Here is an 18,203-nt window from a genome sequence, read left to right as displayed (position 1 = left end):
CTTGAATAATGAGATTGGTCTCACTGGAGGCGTGGGAGATTTGCGGCACATCAAAGATAGTGACCAGAACCTTGATTGTAGTGATCGAGGGGACGATGAGGATGATGAGACTCGAGTCGCGAAAGAACGATTGGCCATTGGGTCATTAAACATGGATGATGATACGCCCGAGCTTCAAAAATTATCATTGAACCATAGTAACAGCAATGGATCAAGAGCTGGACGTTTCCTGGGCGACAATCGATCCTATGTTCATCAACCAGCCATCAGTGGTGCAAGAACAATAGGTGGTGCTAACTCTTCAACCAGGTCTCAACAGAATGCAGTATACATGCCCTATCAACAGCAGCATCGGCCACAACAACATCAACAAGGCCAGACACAGCCGCCTCATCGTCTGCCATTAAACTCTCCAGTATCATGGCCCTCTAACGATCGAGAGTTCAAGCGCATGTCAAATTCTAAACTTGTCCTGGAACGATCATTTGACCCGAATGAACAGGACATCTTTGATGACTACTAAAGCCCCTTTTTTTTTTTTTTTTTTTTTTTTTTATAAAAAAAGACTTGTGGGTCTTGCACATCTTTCAACAATCCCATGGTCTTTTTTTATTTTTTTATTTTTTTATTTTTTAAACTTTGGCTTTTCAACATAGGACATCAGGTATCAGAGAACAAATATCTTTTTTTTTTTTTTTTTTTTTTGTACATGCATTATAAATATCATTTCATTAAAGACATCAAAGTGATCAACTGTACGCGTCGCACGGACCAACGACGCGACCTCTTTTTGTGTGAATGTATGACTGCTTTTAAGTGGCTTCCACAAATCATATCTTAACGATAATAAGACAGTGCATTTTTTTTTTGTTTTTCTTAATCCATCCATTCATCCTCGTTTTAGTAGATTAGCCATGACAGCGACAGAGGCAGCAACACCACTCACGATGAGCGAGGATCTAGTCGGCATCAGAACATTTGTCGATCCTTCTATCCCTGGATTTTCTGCTATTATCAAACAGCGGTAAATATGATACCATTCTTCATTATCGGAAAAATCTTTCCTGATTTTTCCAGCAGGATGAGTGTATCTTTCTTTATTTCAACTTGTGCTGATGATTTCTTTTTCTTTTCATTTTCTTATTTTTCCCTTTTTTTTTTTTTTTTTTTCTTTTTGTTTGTTTGTTAATGACTTGTAGATATTCTGATTTCATTGTAAACGAAATAGATCTAGAGAATACATGTGTCCGGTTAACTTCGCATGAGATACCCATTGCGAAAGAAAGTGTAGGGAAGGATAAACTGGAAGCCGAAGGAGGTGAAAAGCTAATTAACAACAGCAACATGTCGGACGAAGATAAATTAAATGAGCTTAGTGTACTCCTCAAGGACGATGAAGAGATCATGTCGCAGATTAAAAAAATGCTGGACAGTTCTGGCAATGATCTCGAATCTGTCAATTTGAAGGTAGGATGGAAGAGTAGGAAAAGATTTCATTTTAGCTTTTCTTTTTTTTTTTTCTTATTTTTTTCTTTAGCGTTTCCTGAAATTTGTGTTTTTGTGACTAGTAGTAGATAATACGAGAATAATAACTGATGCACTCCTGATGGGACTATTCTTTTTCATTTAAATATATAAAAGCCCGAGGACGATAAGGCAAAGCGCACTGAGATACATAAGCTAGTCAAGGAGCGATTTTCAGGCAAGATGGTCTCGGAGACTGTCGATGGCATCATTCGCCTCCGTATGCACAAGAAGAAAGATGATCTCGGTAGGTGCTTTATTTTACCCGTTATTTTGATTTTAAGATGTATATACTAATTTTGTGTAAAAGAAAAGCCTTTCCTTGCTAATTTTATTTATTTTATTTTTTAAGACACAAGAGGCAAAGCGAGAACAGATATTTGGAAGGAGTTTGGGGGTGAGTTTTGCCGTTTTTGTCTATTCAAGGAGAATCGTGAAACGATGGAAGCTATCAACTTTCTTACATCATGTCTTCGGTAAAGGCAAAAAAGCTGTATATGTGGAGAGTGTTTATCATTAATGAGTATTTATTTCACTCCGCTTTGTCTTATTCATTAGTATGTTTTTTTTTTTTTTTTTTTTTTTTTTTCTTTCTTTTTTCTAATTTAGCGTCCCTGGAAAAGTGTTTTCGTTTGCAGGAACAAAGGACAGGAGAGGTGTAACGAGCCAATGGGTCACGGCTCACAAAGTCAAAGCTGATCGATTGAATGGGCTCAATAAATCTCTTCGCAACATGCGTCTCGGCAACTTTTCTTATGTTTCTCAAGGGCTCAAACTGGGAGATCTTAATGGAAATCGATTTACAATTACACTTCGCAATGTTCTTGTAGACTCTGAAGAAACCCTGAATCGATCCATGATCTCTCTGCGTGACAAAGGCTTCATCAACTACTTTGGCATGCAACGGTTCGGAACAGGATCTGTGGGGACTCATCAAGTCGGCGCTGCCATGTTGAGAGGCCAATGGGAAGAAGCTGTCGATTTGATCATGAAACCTCGACTCGGTGAAGGTCCCGATCTAGAGAAGGCTAGAAAGTATTGGGCAGAGCATAAGAACCCGAAAGAGGCTCTCAAGTTGTTTCCAAAGAGATGGGTTGCAGAGCATCAAATCCTTTGGTCTTTCCAAAAGGCAGGTCATATGCGAAGCCCCTTCGAAGCATTAACCAACATCCCCAGGAACTTGAGGTTGATGTATGTACATGCCTACCAATCCTACGTGTGGAATCATATGTTGTCAGAGCGCGTTCGTCTCTATGGAGCAGACAAAGCGTTAGTAGGAGATTTAGTGGTTGAAAATAAGTCTGCGCTAGAGGCTGAGGAGGACATGGAGGTAAATGATACACCTAATAGCAAGGACTCAAATTTGGTACAAACAACAACAAATAACCCTCGTGGGAGTGACTATGTAAGGGCGAAAGTATTGACAGAAGTCGATGTTGACCAGTATACGATCTATGACGTTGTCCTGCCACTTCCAGGACATGACATTATCTATCCAACGCACGCGATCGGCGAAAAGTACAAGGAATTCATGGCTAAAGATGGCCTGGAGCCGTATAAGATGCTTCGCTCCAACAAGGATTATTCCTTGACGGGCTCCTACCGCTACATCCTGACCAAGCCCGAGAATGTTGAATGGGAGATTGTCCGCTACAATGAGCCCAATTTACCCCTAACGTTGACTGATCTTGATCGATTGGAGGGTAAAACCAAGGCCGAGGGCGTTGTTGATGATGCCGAGGGCAAATATCTGGCTCTGATTTTGGATCTGACGCTTCGATCAAGCCAGTATGCGACCATGGCAATCCGTGAAGTCTGTAAGCAGGACACTTCGGCTGCTTTCCAGAGTACGTTGAATGTTGGTGGTGAAAACAGCGCAGAAACTACAGCTACATCGTCAACGCTTGCTAGTGGAAGTATCGAAGGGTCTGCAGTGATACCAGGTGCTCTTGAAGCTCCATCGTCAGTAGCTCTTGATAAATATTCAGTTACGTCGTCCTTATCATCTACAAAGAGAGACATTGAGCAAGTAGAAGGTGCAGAGAATGCACCAGAAGCAAAAATGCCCAAAGACTAAAATACCTAGCATAGAAATTAAATCAAGCAGAAAACGGAAAAGCAAAAAAAAAAAAAAAGAAACAGTCGTTCATAGAATAACATGTTTTATTAGGTTTTATTTATCAATTATTTACAACAAAAGCTTTCCCAGTGCTTTGTCGGACATGAACTTGCCCTGGGACCAAACTTTCTGTCCGCGAACAAAGGTTTCCTTGACAACACCATGTAGGGTACGGCCCATGTAAGGAGTCACCTTGTTCTTGAATTCAATAATCTCTTTTGTGACTACGAAAGTCTCATCAGGATTCCAGATCACAAAGTCTCCATCCGCACCAACTTCAATTGAACCCTTGACGCCACCCAATCCAACCTGGCGAGCTGTGTTGTAACTCTGCCACTTTGTCAATTCTTGGAGACTATTAAAAAAAAAAATGTCAGTCTGTAATTAAGGGGTTCAATTTATGTTACTTTTTTTTAAAAAAAAAGGCCTACCTGCATCCACGGCGACGAGCCTCAGTCCAGACAACAGGAATGCCAAACTGAAGCCCACCAATACCGCCCCAGGCGCCAACAAAGTCGCCTTCGTCCATCAACTTGAGTTCAACGACACAAGGAGAATGATCTGAGACGACATAATCGATCGTTCCTTCCTTTAATGCCTCCCACAACTTGTTTCGGTTTTCATCTTCACGGATAGGTGGGCAACACTTGTACTCGGTCGCTCCCTCAGGAACACTCTCCGAATTCAATGAGAGATAATGTGGGCAAGTCTCCACAGTCAACAAGACTCCTTCAGCTTTCGCCTGACGAACCATAGGCAATGCATCTGATGCAGAAAGATGGACGATATGGCAGCGCACCTGGGGATACTTTTTAGCCAACTTGATAATCGTGCGGATCGCATTCGTCTCCAACACTTGAGGACGTGAATGTAAGAAGGTATTAAAAGCCTTGGGATCCATTCCTTCAGGCTTGGGGATGTCACCACAATCCATCTCTGCATGGAACATGAACACTGAATCCGTCAGTTGAAACTTCTTCATTGCAGCCTCAATTTGTTCTTCATTCACACAGGGGAACTCATCCACACCCGATTCAATCATGAAACATTTGAATCCTTTGACACCCTCCTTCACCAATGGTAAAAGATCTTCCACATTCGTTGGAATTACTCCACCGTAAAATCCGACATCCACATGGGTCTGACCACGGGCAGCATTGGTCTTAACATGAAGATTTTCAACAGTTGTGGTTGGAGGGATGGAGTTTAGAGGCATATCGATCAATGTTGTGACGCCGCCTGAATTTTCCAAAAGAAAAAAAAAAAAAAAAAAAAAAAAAAAAAAGAGTATGACAAGTTCAATATTTCATTGTAGGCCTTCATTGCTTTCATTTTCGCAGAAACAAATTTATGTATACCTGCTGCTGCTGCTTTGGTGGCAGTTGTAAAGCCCTCCCAGTCTGTTCTGCCAGGCTCATTGATGTGAACCTGAAGTAAAAAGATTTAAAAAATAGATATTAGAATCATTGGGAGCTTGTGTTGCGATTGATTGTGCCCAATTGATACATTGAACTCAAATAAAAAGAAGCAATAAAAGAAAGTATGGAAACAAGGAAAGCAGAATATACTATTTTCTCTTACATGAGCATCAACTACTCCTGGCATGACGACATTATCACCAGCATCAATAAACTCATCCTCAGCGTGAGCATAATCTGCAGGGGTTTTGATGGTATCAAGCACCTCCATGATCTTGCCTGATGCTTTGTCGACGACAATGGTGGCTGGAGCTGGAGGGGCAGCGGGTGAGCGCAAGACTCGAGAAGAAACGATTACAAGACGAGGAGCAACGGACATTGCAAATTGTAAATTAGTGTGAGAGCAGGAATGGAGAAATGAATGAACAGAATTAGACGATCAATGAAAGACGAGGACTGGGCTGGAAAAAAAAGAGAGAAGGAAAAAGAAAAAAAAAAAAAAGATTTGAATAAAAAAGAAAAGACGGGCGAAGGGCGTTTTTGTGCTTTGAAGCAAAAACAAATGATCTGTATTATGATTGGCTGGACGTATAACATTGAAGATGAATTTCCCACATGCGGTTACATCCGGAATGATCCACTCTTTCACCCTCTCCGACAAAGAACAGATCAAGGTTGCGGGGAATTTTTTTATTTTTTTATTTTTTCCTTGATGCATACAAATATTCTGTAACACTATCATGCATAAATATTAACAACCAATCTCAACGTACAAAGAGTTGATGCATGGCCTCAAACTCTGAACTACTACGCAGGAATACTGCAAGATCACTCCGCGTGCCGGTCTGCGTGTTTTCTGGAGCCCCTACTAACCCAGATACGCTCAGTGGCAAGCGCACACGTGCAATCGGCGCGTCTGCTAATGACAGCTGTGTAAAAAAAAAAAAAAAAAAAAAAAAAAAAAGAAGAGGGTGAGAATGAGGGTGAGGGTGGAAGACATAAACTTGGAAAAGCAATGAATATAATGATAAACATGGTAAAGTAGAACTCGCCTTTTTCAACTTGACCGGCGCAGGATGAACTCGGGATACCTTGGCCAATCTCTCTTTGAGCTCATCGCTTCTTTGTTGAATCGTATGCAAAGCTGCTTGTTGTGTATGGTATTGCCATTCAGGACGAGTCTGTTGTGCTTGCCATGATCGACGGCCAACGCCAACACCATCAGTACCACTTGTTGTCTCTGTAGTAATAATAGCAGGCTTTTGTTGTCCCTTAAATGCAGTATGTTTAGTCAGATCAACAACCTTCGGCGATGCACAGATCTCTCGAGCATCCTTAAGCAGCCTCTTGGTTTCTAATGCCACAGCCTTCAACTCATTTTCTGCTGACAACAGTCGCTTCTGAGTCTCTGGGTTATCAGAAATTGACTGAAGCAAGGGTAGTCCACCACTTTCAGGTCTACGGTTCAAGGGACAAATCAACACAGACATGTTCATTGTCAGGCCCAGATCCTGCATGGCTGCCCTAGTCCTCAAAGATGCATTCTCAGATCGCAAGAAACGCAAGGCTGATCTAAGAGACTCTATTTGAATCATAAGATCTCTACCAGAGCCTCCCTCTGCATTATCCAGAGTTGCTGAGCCAGCTGCATCTGGATCAATAAGAGAGCCAGTAGATCCATGTGTACTGTGATGTGGTGTTCTCCTTATAGGCGGTACAAGATTCCTGCCTTCTGATTTCTTGACCTGGCGTTTTAGTTGAGCATTTTGTTCCTCAAGCGCCGCCATATCTGCCTGTAGAGCACTAATAGCTTCGTCATAATCTCTCTCCTGTTTCCTGGCTTTGTCAACATCGCGGTCCAGTATCTGGATCTGTTCAGCTTGTTTCTTCAATGTCTCCACCTGCTTCTCAAGCAGTTCAATCTTGAGGTTGGACTCTTGCATATCCTTATCCTAATTATTGTAAGTAGGAACAAGTATGAGCGCTCATTTTGTGTCAAAGCATAAAAAGGCCTTGTCTCTCTTTGATATGAGACAAGTAGGTTACTCTAAAATGATACAAATGCATACCTTCAACTTGCTTTCCTTGACAAGCTTCAGCATCTGCTCTTGAAGTGATTGAACCTTTTGCTCTGCATCAACATTTACAACTACTACATCCTTCATCTCCTTGGCCCTCTTAACCCAGACCTTCTCTGATTTTGCAACTACACAACATCATGTAAAGAACAAATAGTCAGCAAAGCAAAACAAAAAAAAAAAAAAAAAAAAAAGCATTGAAAAAGATTGAATATAATAGAAGTCATTCTGTATACCTTTAACGGCAATTTCGGGGTCTTGAATACTTTCAGCCAACGCCGTAACATCCTGTAATAGGCCATTTAATAACTTCCGGCAGCCTTCCCACATGCTCGTCTCACTGATACCAAGCTGGGCATCAGTAACATGATAGATGGTTTGATGAATGCTATCTGTGCTAGTTCCTTCTCTACGAGCCTGGACATATTGTGCGACACGAATCCTGACTTCATACGAAAAGTCACCCAGCTTGAAGCTTGTGCTGCAAGCGTTTTTATAGTGCGTAAACCCTTCAGGCTTAACAATTGAGTCTTGAGATGCCAATTCGTCGAACTTGCGTAAAATTTTTCTACAGAAATGCAATAATGGGTTAAATAATGTAGAAAAGGGACGAAAATTAACGTTTTTGGTACTTTTCAAATCAAACCGACATTTTGATGCGTGGACATTAAAAGTAAGTAAAGCAAAGGTATTCTCATACTTTGTTAAAGTCTTTCCGCTCTTAGCCTGTGAACTCAAATGCGACAACGTTTGTAACAATTGATATTGGATATCATCAGTATCCACCAAGCGAATGCCATCCTCACTTGACTTGAACATAGATCCAACAGCAGTTAGGTTTACGAAGATGCGATCAAAGTTCAGATCTAGTGCATGAGCAGCTCCGTGGTAACGCTCAACAATATCCAGTCGAGTCTCAGCCAAATATGTCTCAGCCAAATGATCCATTTGGGCAATGGCTCTCTGCAGATCAACTATGCAGTCCGATTCCCGAAGCTCCTCTTTACGCAGTTGCTCAACCCAAGCGTTAAGGCGACGCTCAGTACCTACAAGGTCATGGTAAACTTGCCCCATCTTTGCAAAGACCTCGACAGAGCAACCTTCAATATAAGAGACAAATCGCCTAGCCATGTCGCCTAACCAGGTAAGCTTCTGTCGGACCTCGCAAACCGAAGCAAGCTCTGGTAAAACCTCACCTTGGGTAATTTTATCAGAGAGAGAGTACTGTTGCTCCAAATGCTTGCTCATAAGCTCTGACTTAAACGACAAGCGTTTAAACAAAAGTAGGCATTGAATCGAATCGTTCTCTGTCTTGAAGAATCCATCTGGTAAGTAAGGTTGGACCAACATCAAGTTGTCATTTGCCTGCAGTGCATCCAGCTTTCTAAGTTCGAGGTCAATAGCCTTGGCCTGAGCCTTCATAGCTGTCGATTGTAGCTGCAAGTTGAGACTAAGCATCGCCTGAGATTGGCTTCCAAGTCCACCAGCCTTCGTTTCCTCCTTTTGACGCAGCTGCTCTAGATCACTTTGTAGATGCGCCACCAGCTCACGGAACTGGAGAATGGTATTCTCATAGTCACCAAGGTTCTCTTCCAAATTTTCTATCTTCTTCTGATGTTCCCTGAGTTGTGTATCTTTCATATTAATCTCTGCTTGGAGTTGCTTCTCTGTTTCGCTGTGGTTTTCCTCGAGCTCATCATTGAGTTCCTTGAGAGCCTCAAGGTCATCAATGGCACTCTGCATTTCCTCAATCTTTTCACCGAGAGTGATGTTCTTCTCAGACAATTGCTCGATCATATCCTCAGCACCAATGGCATCATCCAGGCGCTGCTTCAACTCTTCAATTTGACTCTCGGCCAAATCTAAACTCTCTCTCAGCTTTTCGTTCTGAATCTGTACTTCCTGTACCAAAGATGCCTCCTTCTCTAAGTTCTTCAACTTCCTGGTCATTTCAGCTTCCTGCTCACTGGTTACATCCCTCAGTCTAGTGGTTTGGAATGAAACGGCGGATAAGGACCTTAGTACTTATGGAAGCATAGTAGTTATAGTTGACACGCACTTTTAGCCTCTTTTGATGTAAAAACAAAACCAAGTCATACCGAATCAATGCTTCCTTAAGACGCTCATTCTGTCTCTCAAGTTGGACTTGATTGACTACAGGGTTTGAGAGGTTAGCTAATTTGTTTGTAGCACAAATATGAGCGATTTGCTATTAATGAAGATTTCCGCGTGTGAATGTACCAACATGTGACTTTTTTTTTTTTTTTTTTTTTTTTTTTTTTGGAAGAGCAAAGTTCACTTGATGACACATTATCTACCTTCATCTTGTTGGAACACATTAAGATCAACGTGCATCTCCTCGACTCTCTCCTTCAACATATTAACCTCATGCTGTAAGTTCTCAGCTCTTTCTTCCGCCATCTCTTTATCAATCAAAGTCACTTCCATCGAGTCCACCACGTCGTTATACTTGGCCTCATACGCCTCCTTCTCCGCAAGAGCCTCCTTGAGAGAGCGTTTCGAGTCCCGAAGTTCCTGCTGCATATCCGCAAGCTTGGCTGTCCAAGACATAATAATAGTTTCGTAGCAACCATAGTTAGCGCACCATCCATACTCGGGGTATAGCCTTATAGTAATATTAAAAACACATAATCAGACAAATACCTTGAAGTTTGGCACGAATGTTCAAAAACTGCTCCGACTCTTCTTTGACCTTTTCAGCATCACGAATTCGTTCGCGGTCTTCCGTTCGCTTAGCCTCCAAGATACGCAGTTTAATCCTCAGCTCTTCATACTCCTTGAGCGACACAGTAGCTTCGGCCCTCTGAACCCCACTTCCAGCAATAGCCTGTATTCCCGCTACTGCAGTGTTAGCATTGCTGTTGGTTTGTGAAGAGGAAGGCGGAGGTGCGCTTCCACCATTCATAGACGCCTGTGTGTATGGAGGAGGAGGTGCAAACCCTTGTTGATCCAGTAGAAGCTGTTTCTGAGCAAGAGCTTCCTCTTGCTCAAGCTCCTCCTGTATCTGCCTCTCCTGTGCTAGTAGATTATCCTGCTCCTCTTGGTCGTTCACTATGGTAGGCTCATTCCGAAGGTGGTCCGATTGTTGCTGATGGCCAACAATGGTGGTGTTGAAATTAGTAGAACTAGATGGGGTCATTAATCGAGACTGGTCAGCTAAGCCAACGTCATCTTCTCTCGTTGCCTGAACAGGGAATCGAGCCCTTCTGGCTGATGCTGATACAGGTGATTCAGGTGTAGAATCCGCTCCAACAGGTCTCCTGGTGGCGGATGGCCGAGAAAGGCGTGAGACGCCAGCCGTCGCTGCAGGCGTAGTAGCCGCACTCGGAGCCCTCGCAGCAGCACCGGCTCGTCCAGGAGTGGCGTTGGGACGAGATCCTGCGGCTGTAGATGAACGCCCTGTCATGGATGTTGGCCGTGATGTTCTGCCACTGGCTGTAGACTACACATATCAATTGAAGTTAATGATATAGTATATGTAAGTAAGAATATCATTGACATGGCTTCATTTGCTTAATAAAGAGTGAAAATTCTCTTAGCGGCGATGGTATAGCTCCTAATGTGTTAGTTGGTTACCTGCACTCCTCCCGTTCCTTCATCTACGACTGGATGTGCTTGCGAAACTCGGACAAATACACCGTGCTTGTCTCTACAATCAAAGTAGCGTTTACCTTCAACTACACCTGGGTTTTTACCACGCGGAAGATCTAATTCAACACCAACCCATCGTCCAGTAGCAAAAGAAGTTTGTCCTACGTAGCGCACATAACCCAGATTCCCGCTAACCTCAACCCTAGTGCCAATGGTGATCTCATTTGACGGCTGTTGTAATGCAGATTCAGCCATGATGTAGGGAATTTGCTCTTATACTCCCTCTTCTTGAGGTTGGAGTACCAGAACAGCTGACGAATGCTGTGAAAGAAAATAGTAATAATAATAAGAGGGTATTGGCGGTATTTATCGAATTGTGTATAGTGATAAAGAGGCTATGCTTGATGATGCCCTTATCATGCGTTTGCAGACTCGATGGGGATGATGTGCTGGCCCTCACTCACCAATGCACCCAAAAAAAAGTCATTTCAGGCACACGCGCCAACTGTATTAAAATAACGTCACAATCTCGTGATTTTGTGACCAGAAGCATCATCGCATCTTCAAGGACCATTTGCTCGCAAACCAACCTGAACATCAACTTTACATTGATTGCTTAGAGCCTGCCATTGAGGCAGCGAAGGATAGACATAGGGTTTATAGCCACTAAACGAACAGGCGGGATTTCAGGAAACCTAAAATGAGTATCGCCGCCTATCTTCAAACAGAGCTCGTCGCCCTATCGAATGAAGCAAGGCGCAAGCACCCAGAAATTAAGGAGGTATTCTCACCGCTTGTGGTATTCTCACCAGGCACTAGCGTCTACACACCTTTTCTAATGTATTTTGGCATAATTTGCTTGGGGCAATTAGGCAGCTGAGAGAGTCATAGCGTTACTACGGCACCCAGGGCAAGGACAAGGCATCAGTCTTACTACTGGTAAAGCATCGCAAATCTATCAAGAAAAAAAAAGACTGTTAAAGCACAAAGTCTTGACATGATGACTTTTTATTATACTATAGTTCTTAGCCAAAATCAAGATGTTCTCAAGCCATTTCTGCTAGCATGTGATACCAAAAACGTTAAGCTTGTTACGATATCTATGGGGTGTCTACGTGAACTCATATCTCATCATGCTATGCCAGAGGTACGATATATCTGCATATTTTGACAAATCGAAATAAATAAAGCTGTATAGTCGTTTCCTCTTTAGCTCAGATGCTTTTCAATTATGAATAGGACTCTGTGGAGGTGGTGCTTAAGACCCTGAACGATATTATGTCGCACGGCGTGGAGATTCAACTCAAGATTTTGCAGACAATCCTTCCCCTCCTTACAAACTACAATGTCCATAGCGAGTCTCTTGCTGAGGTTTGTGGCGTCAGCTGTGTAACATCAGCATGCTATATTATAGGATCTAGTTTGAAGGATAATTGACTCTTCATGTTTTTACAATCTTTTATAGGCCCTTCTTCTCTGCTTCCGCTTGCAGGATTCCAGAGTGGTTTTTGTGAACAATACTGCGGCAGCCACGCTTCGTCAACTAGTAATTTACATCTTTGAAAAGGTCGGCGATGAGGACTTGAAAAAGCACGAGTCTGGTATGAGAACCAATCTGTTTTTCATAAGGAACTCGTTCATCGATCAAGCCTTTAGTTACTTATTACAATAATGTATGCTCCATTAACAGGGAAAGAAGCGCAGGGAATAGAGGCGCCAACTACAGTATTAGAACAAGAGAGTGAGGAGCAGCTGGGACCATGCGCTTCGGACGCGTATCTGCTCTTCCAGGATCTGTGTCTTTTGACCAACTCTGAACACGCCCGCTTCCTTAATCTTAGTAGCATCAGCAGGACTTTTGGATTAGAACTTATTGAGAGTGTTCTCACCAACCATTTCCACCTCTTTAAGCAGGTAAGCTACAGCTGCTTCTAAAAGGTTCTGGAGCCAAATATATACTTCACAGTTACTGCGGTCTAATATTTAACAAAAAAAAAACGTAATATTAGCACAAGGAGTTTGCGTCTTTATTGCGTGAAAGAGTGTGTCCTCTAATCATTAAGAACTTTTCAGACAAACAAGACTTTCCGCAGACCATGCGCCTCATGCGAGTGGTATATATCCTTATAAAGCAGTTTCATGAAATCCTAGTACGTATGATATCCTCAATTCTCATCAGCTAATGAAACAGTGCATCTCCTATGTATTGGACAGTTTCTTATTCTCTGATCAACCTTCTTTATATTTAGGCAATCGAATGCGAAATATTTTTATCAATGCTGATCAAACTGTTGGAGCCAGAGGGAAATATTTTATGGCAAAGAGTCCTGGCCATGGAAATTTTTAGAGGCATCTGCGGAGATAACACTCTCATGCGTAGGATATATAGGGCCTATGACCAACAAGGAACCAGTACAGATATCTTCGGGGACATGATTATTGCCATAGGACGACTCTCTACCGAAAAACCTTTGCTCATTGGCGCAGGGAGTTTTGTGCAGGATAGTTCTGATACAAACCGACTGACTAATATCAATGAACGGGACGCAGGCGAAGGTGGGATAGGCGGATTAAGCGTTACATCCTCGACAATGCGAATTCAATGGTAGGATATTTTATAATGACCTAGAAGATCTAAACATACTCTCAGAATGCTCAGGCTCACATGGAAGTCATGCTTATTTTATAGTGTTGACCAATTGGACAAAGCTGACCCGCCCCAGATCCCGGAGACATACTTGTACTACTTGTCTTTAGTATGCATTAATTCAATAGCGGATGGGCTGGCATCGTTCATTTTCCCAATCGTATCGCAGGTACTCCTTGATCAACAGCGGCTAGCACAGAAGCAAATGGAGGAGGCTGAGAATGTGGATCCTGTACCCCCGCGCCCGACTCTTACAGTGTTCCCAGACATCAATGCATTGGAGCTGTCAAAGACAAATGAGGCCGAGGATATAGCGCTAGTGACCATTATGGCTGAGTCTGCCTGGCCAGGACTTCTGGCTGCATTCTCTTATTTCCTAGGCGCCAACTTGGATGAGGAACTATTCCACAACGTGATGCGTGCTTATCAGAACTTCACGAGCGTATGTGGTGTCTTACAACTGGCTACGCCCCGTGATGCTTTCTTGACATCACTTTGTAAGAACTGCCTTCCTGTTCCGCCAGCTCTGGAACAGAGATCTGGCATTGCTGTAGCAAACCATACCCCCCAGGAACTGACTGGTTCCAATATCACAGACAAAAATATGTATTGTTTGCGAATCTTACTCAATGTTGCGCAATATCTTGGAGGAACCTTGTTCGACAGCTGGTATCTTGTGTTAGAGACTATGCAACAAGCCGAGCATCTCTTAAAGGCTAAACTTCATCGTAGTGGTACTTCCGGACCAATGAAAAAAGCAGGGACCACTGGCTTTAGCAACAATCCATCATCCAGCAAAAACGCCTCTCCATCACAGAGCGGCTCTAATAGGCCTACCAATACTGGTACAGAATATGCAGGTCCATCCCACCAGGAGGCAGATGTTCTAGCGTTACTTGCGTCCTTCAAGCAATTATTCGATCTTTCAATTCATTTGGAACCCTCTTCGTTCAAAAGCTTTATACGTGCACTATGTAAATTGGGTGCCGCAGGAAGTGGCCTTCCTTTGGCAGACAGCAAGGGCTCAACTGCAGCGCCGTTTCTCAAAGGACTAAGACACGTTAATGTATGTATTCATAATTAGCAACTCTGCTTTATACTGATATATCTTATTACTAATTGGGCTTACTGATGTATTAGAAATCCGACGATAAATCATTTGCTATCGAAAAATTACGACATGTTTGTCTTCTTAATGTCGATCGCATTGTATCAGGAGATAAGGGTGCTACAGTCTGGGACATAGCAGTTAAATATTTAATTGAGACAGCCAACCATCCAGCACCTTCAGTCAGGATCCGCATGCAAGCTTGCGATGTGGTCTCAGATATCATCATTGCCACAATGTCTCACGCAGAGCAAAATTCGCTTTCCAAACAGGAGGAGACTCAAATGCGGGTGATGAAAAACTTGCGTAAGCTGATACAAGGCCACGGGAACGCACTAGTCGAAATTCAACGCATGGGGTTGGAAACTTTGAACAAGCTCCTTCAGACATCAGGCCAATCCTTGTCTTTTGGCTGGGATATCATCTTTGAAATGATCCAAAACTCAATTGGGGCATTGTCAATGAGGACATTTCACGAGGCACTACCAGAGCTAGCATCTACTGGCGCGGAAAATAACCCACAGACTTCATCTACAGGCGCATCCAGGATCACTGGTTTAGTTCGAATTGCTTTCCCATGTCTGCAGTTGATATGTGCAGACTTTTTATCGCTGTTGAACGCAAGGAATTTACAGCTATGTATTGATACTCTAGCTGCCTTTGGCTATCAAACGGAAGACCTGAATATTTCGCTTACTTCTGTAGGCCTCCTCTGGAACATCTCAGATTTTATTCAACAGAGTATCAGAGACTTAGATCGCAGCGCATCGGATTTGAAGCCTGATGAAAATCAATCCGAATCAGAGGCAGTCGATGAGATCACCTTGGAGTTCCCGGACCCTGATCTTACACATAAAAATCTTAATGGACTTTGGATGCTACTTCTCTTTAAAATCTCGACCCTATGTTCAGACATGCGCCCCGAAGTCAGGAATGGCGCTATTCAGACACTGCTCCGAACAATCCAAATAAATGCTAGCAGTTTGGATAAGGGATCTTGGCGCAAATGTGTATGGAAGATCCTCCTTCCACTATTGGACGAGGTTGATGCCGCATCAAGTCGAAAAGTGGACGAGGTGCCAGAACCCGCCCCAACAGGCGCATTTGTTATGCGTAACGACTCACCAAGCAAACAGTGGGATGAGACGCATGTGCTTCTCTTCAATGGATTGGCAGACGTATTCCAGAATTTTTTGTTCCGACTAGTAGAGCTTGATGACTACTTGGATGCTTGGGTATTTCTAATGGAGCATCTTGAGTCAGCATCGCTCTTTTCGTCACCGGATGTTGCTATAGCCGCACTGAAGGCGATTCAGACCATAGTGAAGACTCCCTCTACCAAGGACGCACATGCAGTAGAAAGCTACGTATCCATAGAAGAGCGCATAAAGCGTCTGGCGAAACTTTGGGACACTGCTTGGTGTATTTGGGAACGAATCGGTTGTGCTATTGTCGGACGAAAACCATCGATTGGTACACGACGTGAGCACTATAATGCAGGCAGTAGGACAATGACCACTCAATTCACTCAAGAAACTCTTACTGAATATATTAACATCATGCATCAGCTCTATCCTATTCTGGCAAGCAAGTTCAGGCTGAAGGATTTGCAAGCCTTTCTTGATGTTGTGCACCTGATTTTGATATTTGATGCAAGCCCTGTTTACCGGCCAGATATTGATTATCTGTCTCCATTGCAGGCTTCCATCCACGATGCACTGATACAACTTGATTTGGGTTCTATTGATGGAGGACCGGCCGCGGTCTTGGAGCAGCTTACAAACCAGTTCCTCTTAGCCTTCCAAACCGACTCTTACAATACTGGCAGTAGTGCTTCGAATACATCTCTGAACTCATCAGGGCCTGTAAGGCCAACGTATATTGCGCTGTGCAAGGCGACGCTAACGAGGATTGTGTTCTTGCTGGATAAGTATCAACAAGAAAAAGGAATATACGCAAGCGGTGTTTATGCGCGCGTACTCAAAGTACGTTTGAATTGTTCGTGATGTCACTTTGCCGCTAGGACTATACGTATCATTGATGCTAACCCCCTCTGTTTTACAGTCTCTAGGTGTCGCCATGAAGCTTCGCTATAAATGTCCTCCATCTTACAAACATGTGGAGGATATCCCACTTTGGAAAACGGCCACAACCGCCTTTGTGGAATCCATCAAAAATAGCATCACTGTTGTTGAAAGTTTTGAAAAAGGTACCATGATGTAGCCTTAGGTGAGATACCTTTTAATGCAGAGTAATACAGCGCCAATACCAGTCCTTACGCAATCCTGCTGTCTTCCTTTGTTAACTTTTAGATATTCCGGATGCTCAGTTTTTCGAAATTTGGCGAGAGCTGGTCGTGGTCTGTCGCGGAACCATGGCCCCTGCACTGTAAGTTTGCTGATTTTTTTCTTTTTCTCTTTTTTGTAGCCATAGTATTCAACACTAACCACAAGTACAACTGCTTATGCGTATCATGGACATAGGCCAATCCCACTTAATGAGATGTCTCTGAAACATCAAGCTATGGATGAGTCATTTGACTTGGTTTTCCTTCAGAGCTTAAAATCCAAAGTGTTCTTTCGCATGGGATACCGTCGAGTCCCTCTGGAGACTCTTAGGGAGCTGGTTCAGATTCTCGATCATGCTGCTAACCTTTATATACTGTCCACGCCGTCCATGATTGATAACTTATCTTTATCGTCGGCCCCTCCACTCTCTGTTGATAATATTCGTCAGTCAAGCGTATCTGAATCTAAGGGAGAGACCACAATTCCATCTTCGTCTTCTGTGGAAAACATTCATTTAGACATTATACAAGGCTTAGGCATTACATTACATGCAACCACAAACACAATGGTTCCCGTACGGCGCGAACGATTTGCATTTGCCTGTCTTGAAACTCTATTTGACCTCTGCTCGTTAGGACATGGGGAGCCAAATGAATGCACTGAGGGAAACAATGTTTCCAACTCTACAAACCAACCATCTGCTGCTATTGAGACAGAGCTTCGAACTAGGACAGCCATGATAACGGCTCCAGTATTAATGCAACGGTGCCACGTACTGTTGGATGCCTATAGTTCAGATCAGGCTTTGCTAGGGAAGTGTCCCTTCCCACGGCTACGCCATCAAGAAATTTGCTTAATCCTTCGGCGACTGAGCGAACTTGAGCTTGTTCCAGGAGTCCTTATTTCCCATGGCCAGAATGAGTGTCAGAATGAGTCACCGCAAGGTAAGCATCTTGATGGCGTATTTGAACGTTATAGCGAAACTATCTTTTTTTTATGGCTCCGCTCCTGAAAGACTAATGATATTGACTCAATGGTAGATAATTTCAAGCAATCGCTTCTCGCAGGGCCACGTGCCCATTTATTTTATCTATATGAACCCCTCACAGACGCCATGTTTTGTCACGATCCTGAGGTACTATTGTTGCTGAAGTCTTGTCTCAAGACTGCTGGACGTTCGATCGGCCTTTCGAAATGAGCTATTAAACTCCAATAAGAATATGACTTCTTAAACCAGGATAAGGATGATTTTATTTTTCAAAGCCAGAGAGTGGAGAAGGCGGGTGGATTTCACCAATGTAGGCATTATTGCCAGCAGAGAAGCAATGTGAACTAGTGGTTTGTAATTGTTTGTAGGGAAATAAAGGTTATTGGACATGATGACAGTTGAACAGAGAAAAGGATATCAG

The 18,203-nt window shown here is 43.0% G+C and overlaps 6 protein-coding genes across 6 annotated transcripts; 3 read left to right on the top strand and 3 right to left on the bottom strand.

Annotated features, from left to right (window-relative positions):
- Window positions 1–13: 13 nt before the first annotated feature.
- Window positions 14–523, top strand: BCR41DRAFT_400492 (hypothetical protein; the record flags this gene model as incomplete). Its single annotated transcript, XM_022029142.1, has 1 exon — window positions 14–523. A coding segment is annotated over one exon (510 nt), but the record flags the coding sequence as incomplete, so codon positions are not given.
- Window positions 524–947: 424 nt separating this feature from the next.
- Window positions 948–3,601, top strand: BCR41DRAFT_312162 (pseudouridine synthase; the record flags this gene model as incomplete). Its single annotated transcript, XM_022021074.1, has 5 exons — window positions 948–1,024; window positions 1,200–1,467; window positions 1,648–1,771; window positions 1,877–2,000; window positions 2,134–3,601. The coding sequence occupies 5 exons, from the start codon at window positions 948–950 to the stop codon at window positions 3,599–3,601; spliced, it is 2,061 nt and encodes a 686-aa protein (XP_021877242.1).
- Window positions 3,602–3,684: 83 nt separating this feature from the next.
- BCR41DRAFT_327530 (allantoinase) lies at window positions 3,685–5,535 on the bottom strand. The gene is made up of 4 exons (XM_022021658.1): window positions 5,225–5,535; window positions 5,002–5,071; window positions 4,075–4,882; window positions 3,685–3,998 (listed from the first exon to the last, which is right to left on the bottom strand). Exons 1-4 carry the CDS (start codon window positions 5,438–5,440, stop codon window positions 3,713–3,715), a joined length of 1,380 nt encoding a protein of 459 aa, XP_021877241.1. The 5' UTR covers window positions 5,441–5,535; the 3' UTR covers window positions 3,685–3,712.
- A 204-nt stretch (window positions 5,536–5,739) lies between these two features.
- BCR41DRAFT_177351 (dynein associated protein-domain-containing protein) lies at window positions 5,740–9,340 on the bottom strand. The gene is made up of 6 exons (XM_022019743.1): window positions 9,239–9,340; window positions 7,840–9,123; window positions 7,376–7,707; window positions 7,131–7,267; window positions 6,114–7,013; window positions 5,740–5,990 (listed from the first exon to the last, which is right to left on the bottom strand). Exons 2-6 carry the CDS (start codon window positions 9,087–9,089, stop codon window positions 5,826–5,828), a joined length of 2,784 nt encoding a protein of 927 aa, XP_021877240.1. The 5' UTR covers window positions 9,090–9,123; window positions 9,239–9,340; the 3' UTR covers window positions 5,740–5,825.
- Window position 9,341: 1 nt separating this feature from the next.
- BCR41DRAFT_177350 (hypothetical protein) lies at window positions 9,342–11,211 on the bottom strand. The gene is made up of 4 exons (XM_022019742.1): window positions 10,947–11,211; window positions 10,737–10,809; window positions 9,804–10,602; window positions 9,342–9,697 (listed from the first exon to the last, which is right to left on the bottom strand). The coding sequence occupies exons 1-4, from the start codon at window positions 10,973–10,975 to the stop codon at window positions 9,450–9,452; spliced, it is 1,149 nt and encodes a 382-aa protein (XP_021877239.1). The 5' UTR covers window positions 10,976–11,211; the 3' UTR covers window positions 9,342–9,449.
- Window positions 11,212–11,323: 112 nt separating this feature from the next.
- On the top strand, window positions 11,324–18,190 carry BCR41DRAFT_389522 (hypothetical protein). Its single transcript, XM_022028132.1, has 14 exons — window positions 11,324–11,532; window positions 11,624–11,690; window positions 11,774–11,898; window positions 11,991–12,122; window positions 12,217–12,352; window positions 12,442–12,665; window positions 12,761–12,901; window positions 13,001–13,356; window positions 13,441–14,464; window positions 14,539–16,491; window positions 16,571–16,715; window positions 16,819–16,894; window positions 16,990–17,738; window positions 17,835–18,190. The coding sequence occupies exons 1-14, from the start codon at window positions 11,452–11,454 to the stop codon at window positions 17,990–17,992; spliced, it is 5,367 nt and encodes a 1,788-aa protein (XP_021877238.1). The 5' UTR covers window positions 11,324–11,451; the 3' UTR covers window positions 17,993–18,190.
- The last annotated feature ends 13 nt before the right edge of the window (window positions 18,191–18,203 follow it).

Source organism: Lobosporangium transversale (genome assembly GCF_002105155.1).
Source record: "Lobosporangium transversale strain NRRL 3116 chromosome Unknown BCR41scaffold_49, whole genome shotgun sequence".
NCBI classification, from domain to species: Eukaryota; Fungi; Mortierellomycota; class Mortierellomycetes; order Mortierellales; family Mortierellaceae; genus Lobosporangium; species Lobosporangium transversale.
The sequence above is the reverse complement of the archived record's forward strand: the minus strand, read 5'-3'. Positions and strand labels throughout refer to the sequence as shown.

What these genes read in the sequence shown, in the direction of transcription:
- BCR41DRAFT_327530 (XM_022021658.1), bottom strand. Translation starts at nt 5,440, where the DNA reads ATGTCCGTTGCTCCTCGTCTTGTAATCGTTTCTTCTCGAGTCTTGCGC. An exon ending in CAGGAGTAGTTGATGCTCAT is followed by an intron (nt 5,072 to 5,224) that starts GTAAGAGAAAAT and finishes TTTTTACTTCAG; the next exon opens with GTTCACATCAATGAGCCTGG. An exon ending in GCTCGTCGCCGTGGATGCAG is followed by an intron (nt 3,999 to 4,074) that starts GTAGGCCTTTTT and finishes TTTTTTTAATAG; the next exon opens with TCTCCAAGAATTGACAAAGT.
- BCR41DRAFT_177350 (XM_022019742.1), bottom strand. Translation starts at nt 10,975, where the DNA reads ATGAGATCACCATTGGCACTAGGGTTGAG. An exon ending in AAGGAACGGGAGGAGTGCAG is followed by an intron (nt 10,603 to 10,736) that starts GTAACCAACTAA and finishes TGATATGTGTAG; the next exon opens with TCTACAGCCAGTGGCAGAAC. An exon ending in CATTCGTGCCAAACTTCAAG is followed by an intron (nt 9,698 to 9,803) that starts GTATTTGTCTGA and finishes TGTCTTGGACAG; the next exon opens with CCAAGCTTGCGGATATGCAG.
- BCR41DRAFT_389522 (XM_022028132.1), top strand. Translation starts at nt 11,452, where the DNA reads ATGAGTATCGCCGCCTATCTTCAAACAGAGCTCGTCGCCCTATCGAAT. An exon ending in CTCATCATGCTATGCCAGAG is followed by an intron (nt 11,899 to 11,990) that starts GTACGATATATC and finishes AATTATGAATAG; the next exon opens with GACTCTGTGGAGGTGGTGCT. An exon ending in TTTATGCGCGCGTACTCAAA is followed by an intron (nt 16,492 to 16,570) that starts GTACGTTTGAAT and finishes TCTGTTTTACAG; the next exon opens with TCTCTAGGTGTCGCCATGAA.
- BCR41DRAFT_177351 (XM_022019743.1), bottom strand. Translation starts at nt 9,089, where the DNA reads ATGACCAGGAAGTTGAAGAACTTAGAGAAGGAGGCATCTTTGGTACAG. An exon ending in CCCCGAAATTGCCGTTAAAG is followed by an intron (nt 7,268 to 7,375) that starts GTATACAGAATG and finishes GATGTTGTGTAG; the next exon opens with TTGCAAAATCAGAGAAGGTC. An exon ending in CGCCGGTCAAGTTGAAAAAG is followed by an intron (nt 5,991 to 6,113) that starts GCGAGTTCTACT and finishes TTTTTTACACAG; the next exon opens with CTGTCATTAGCAGACGCGCC.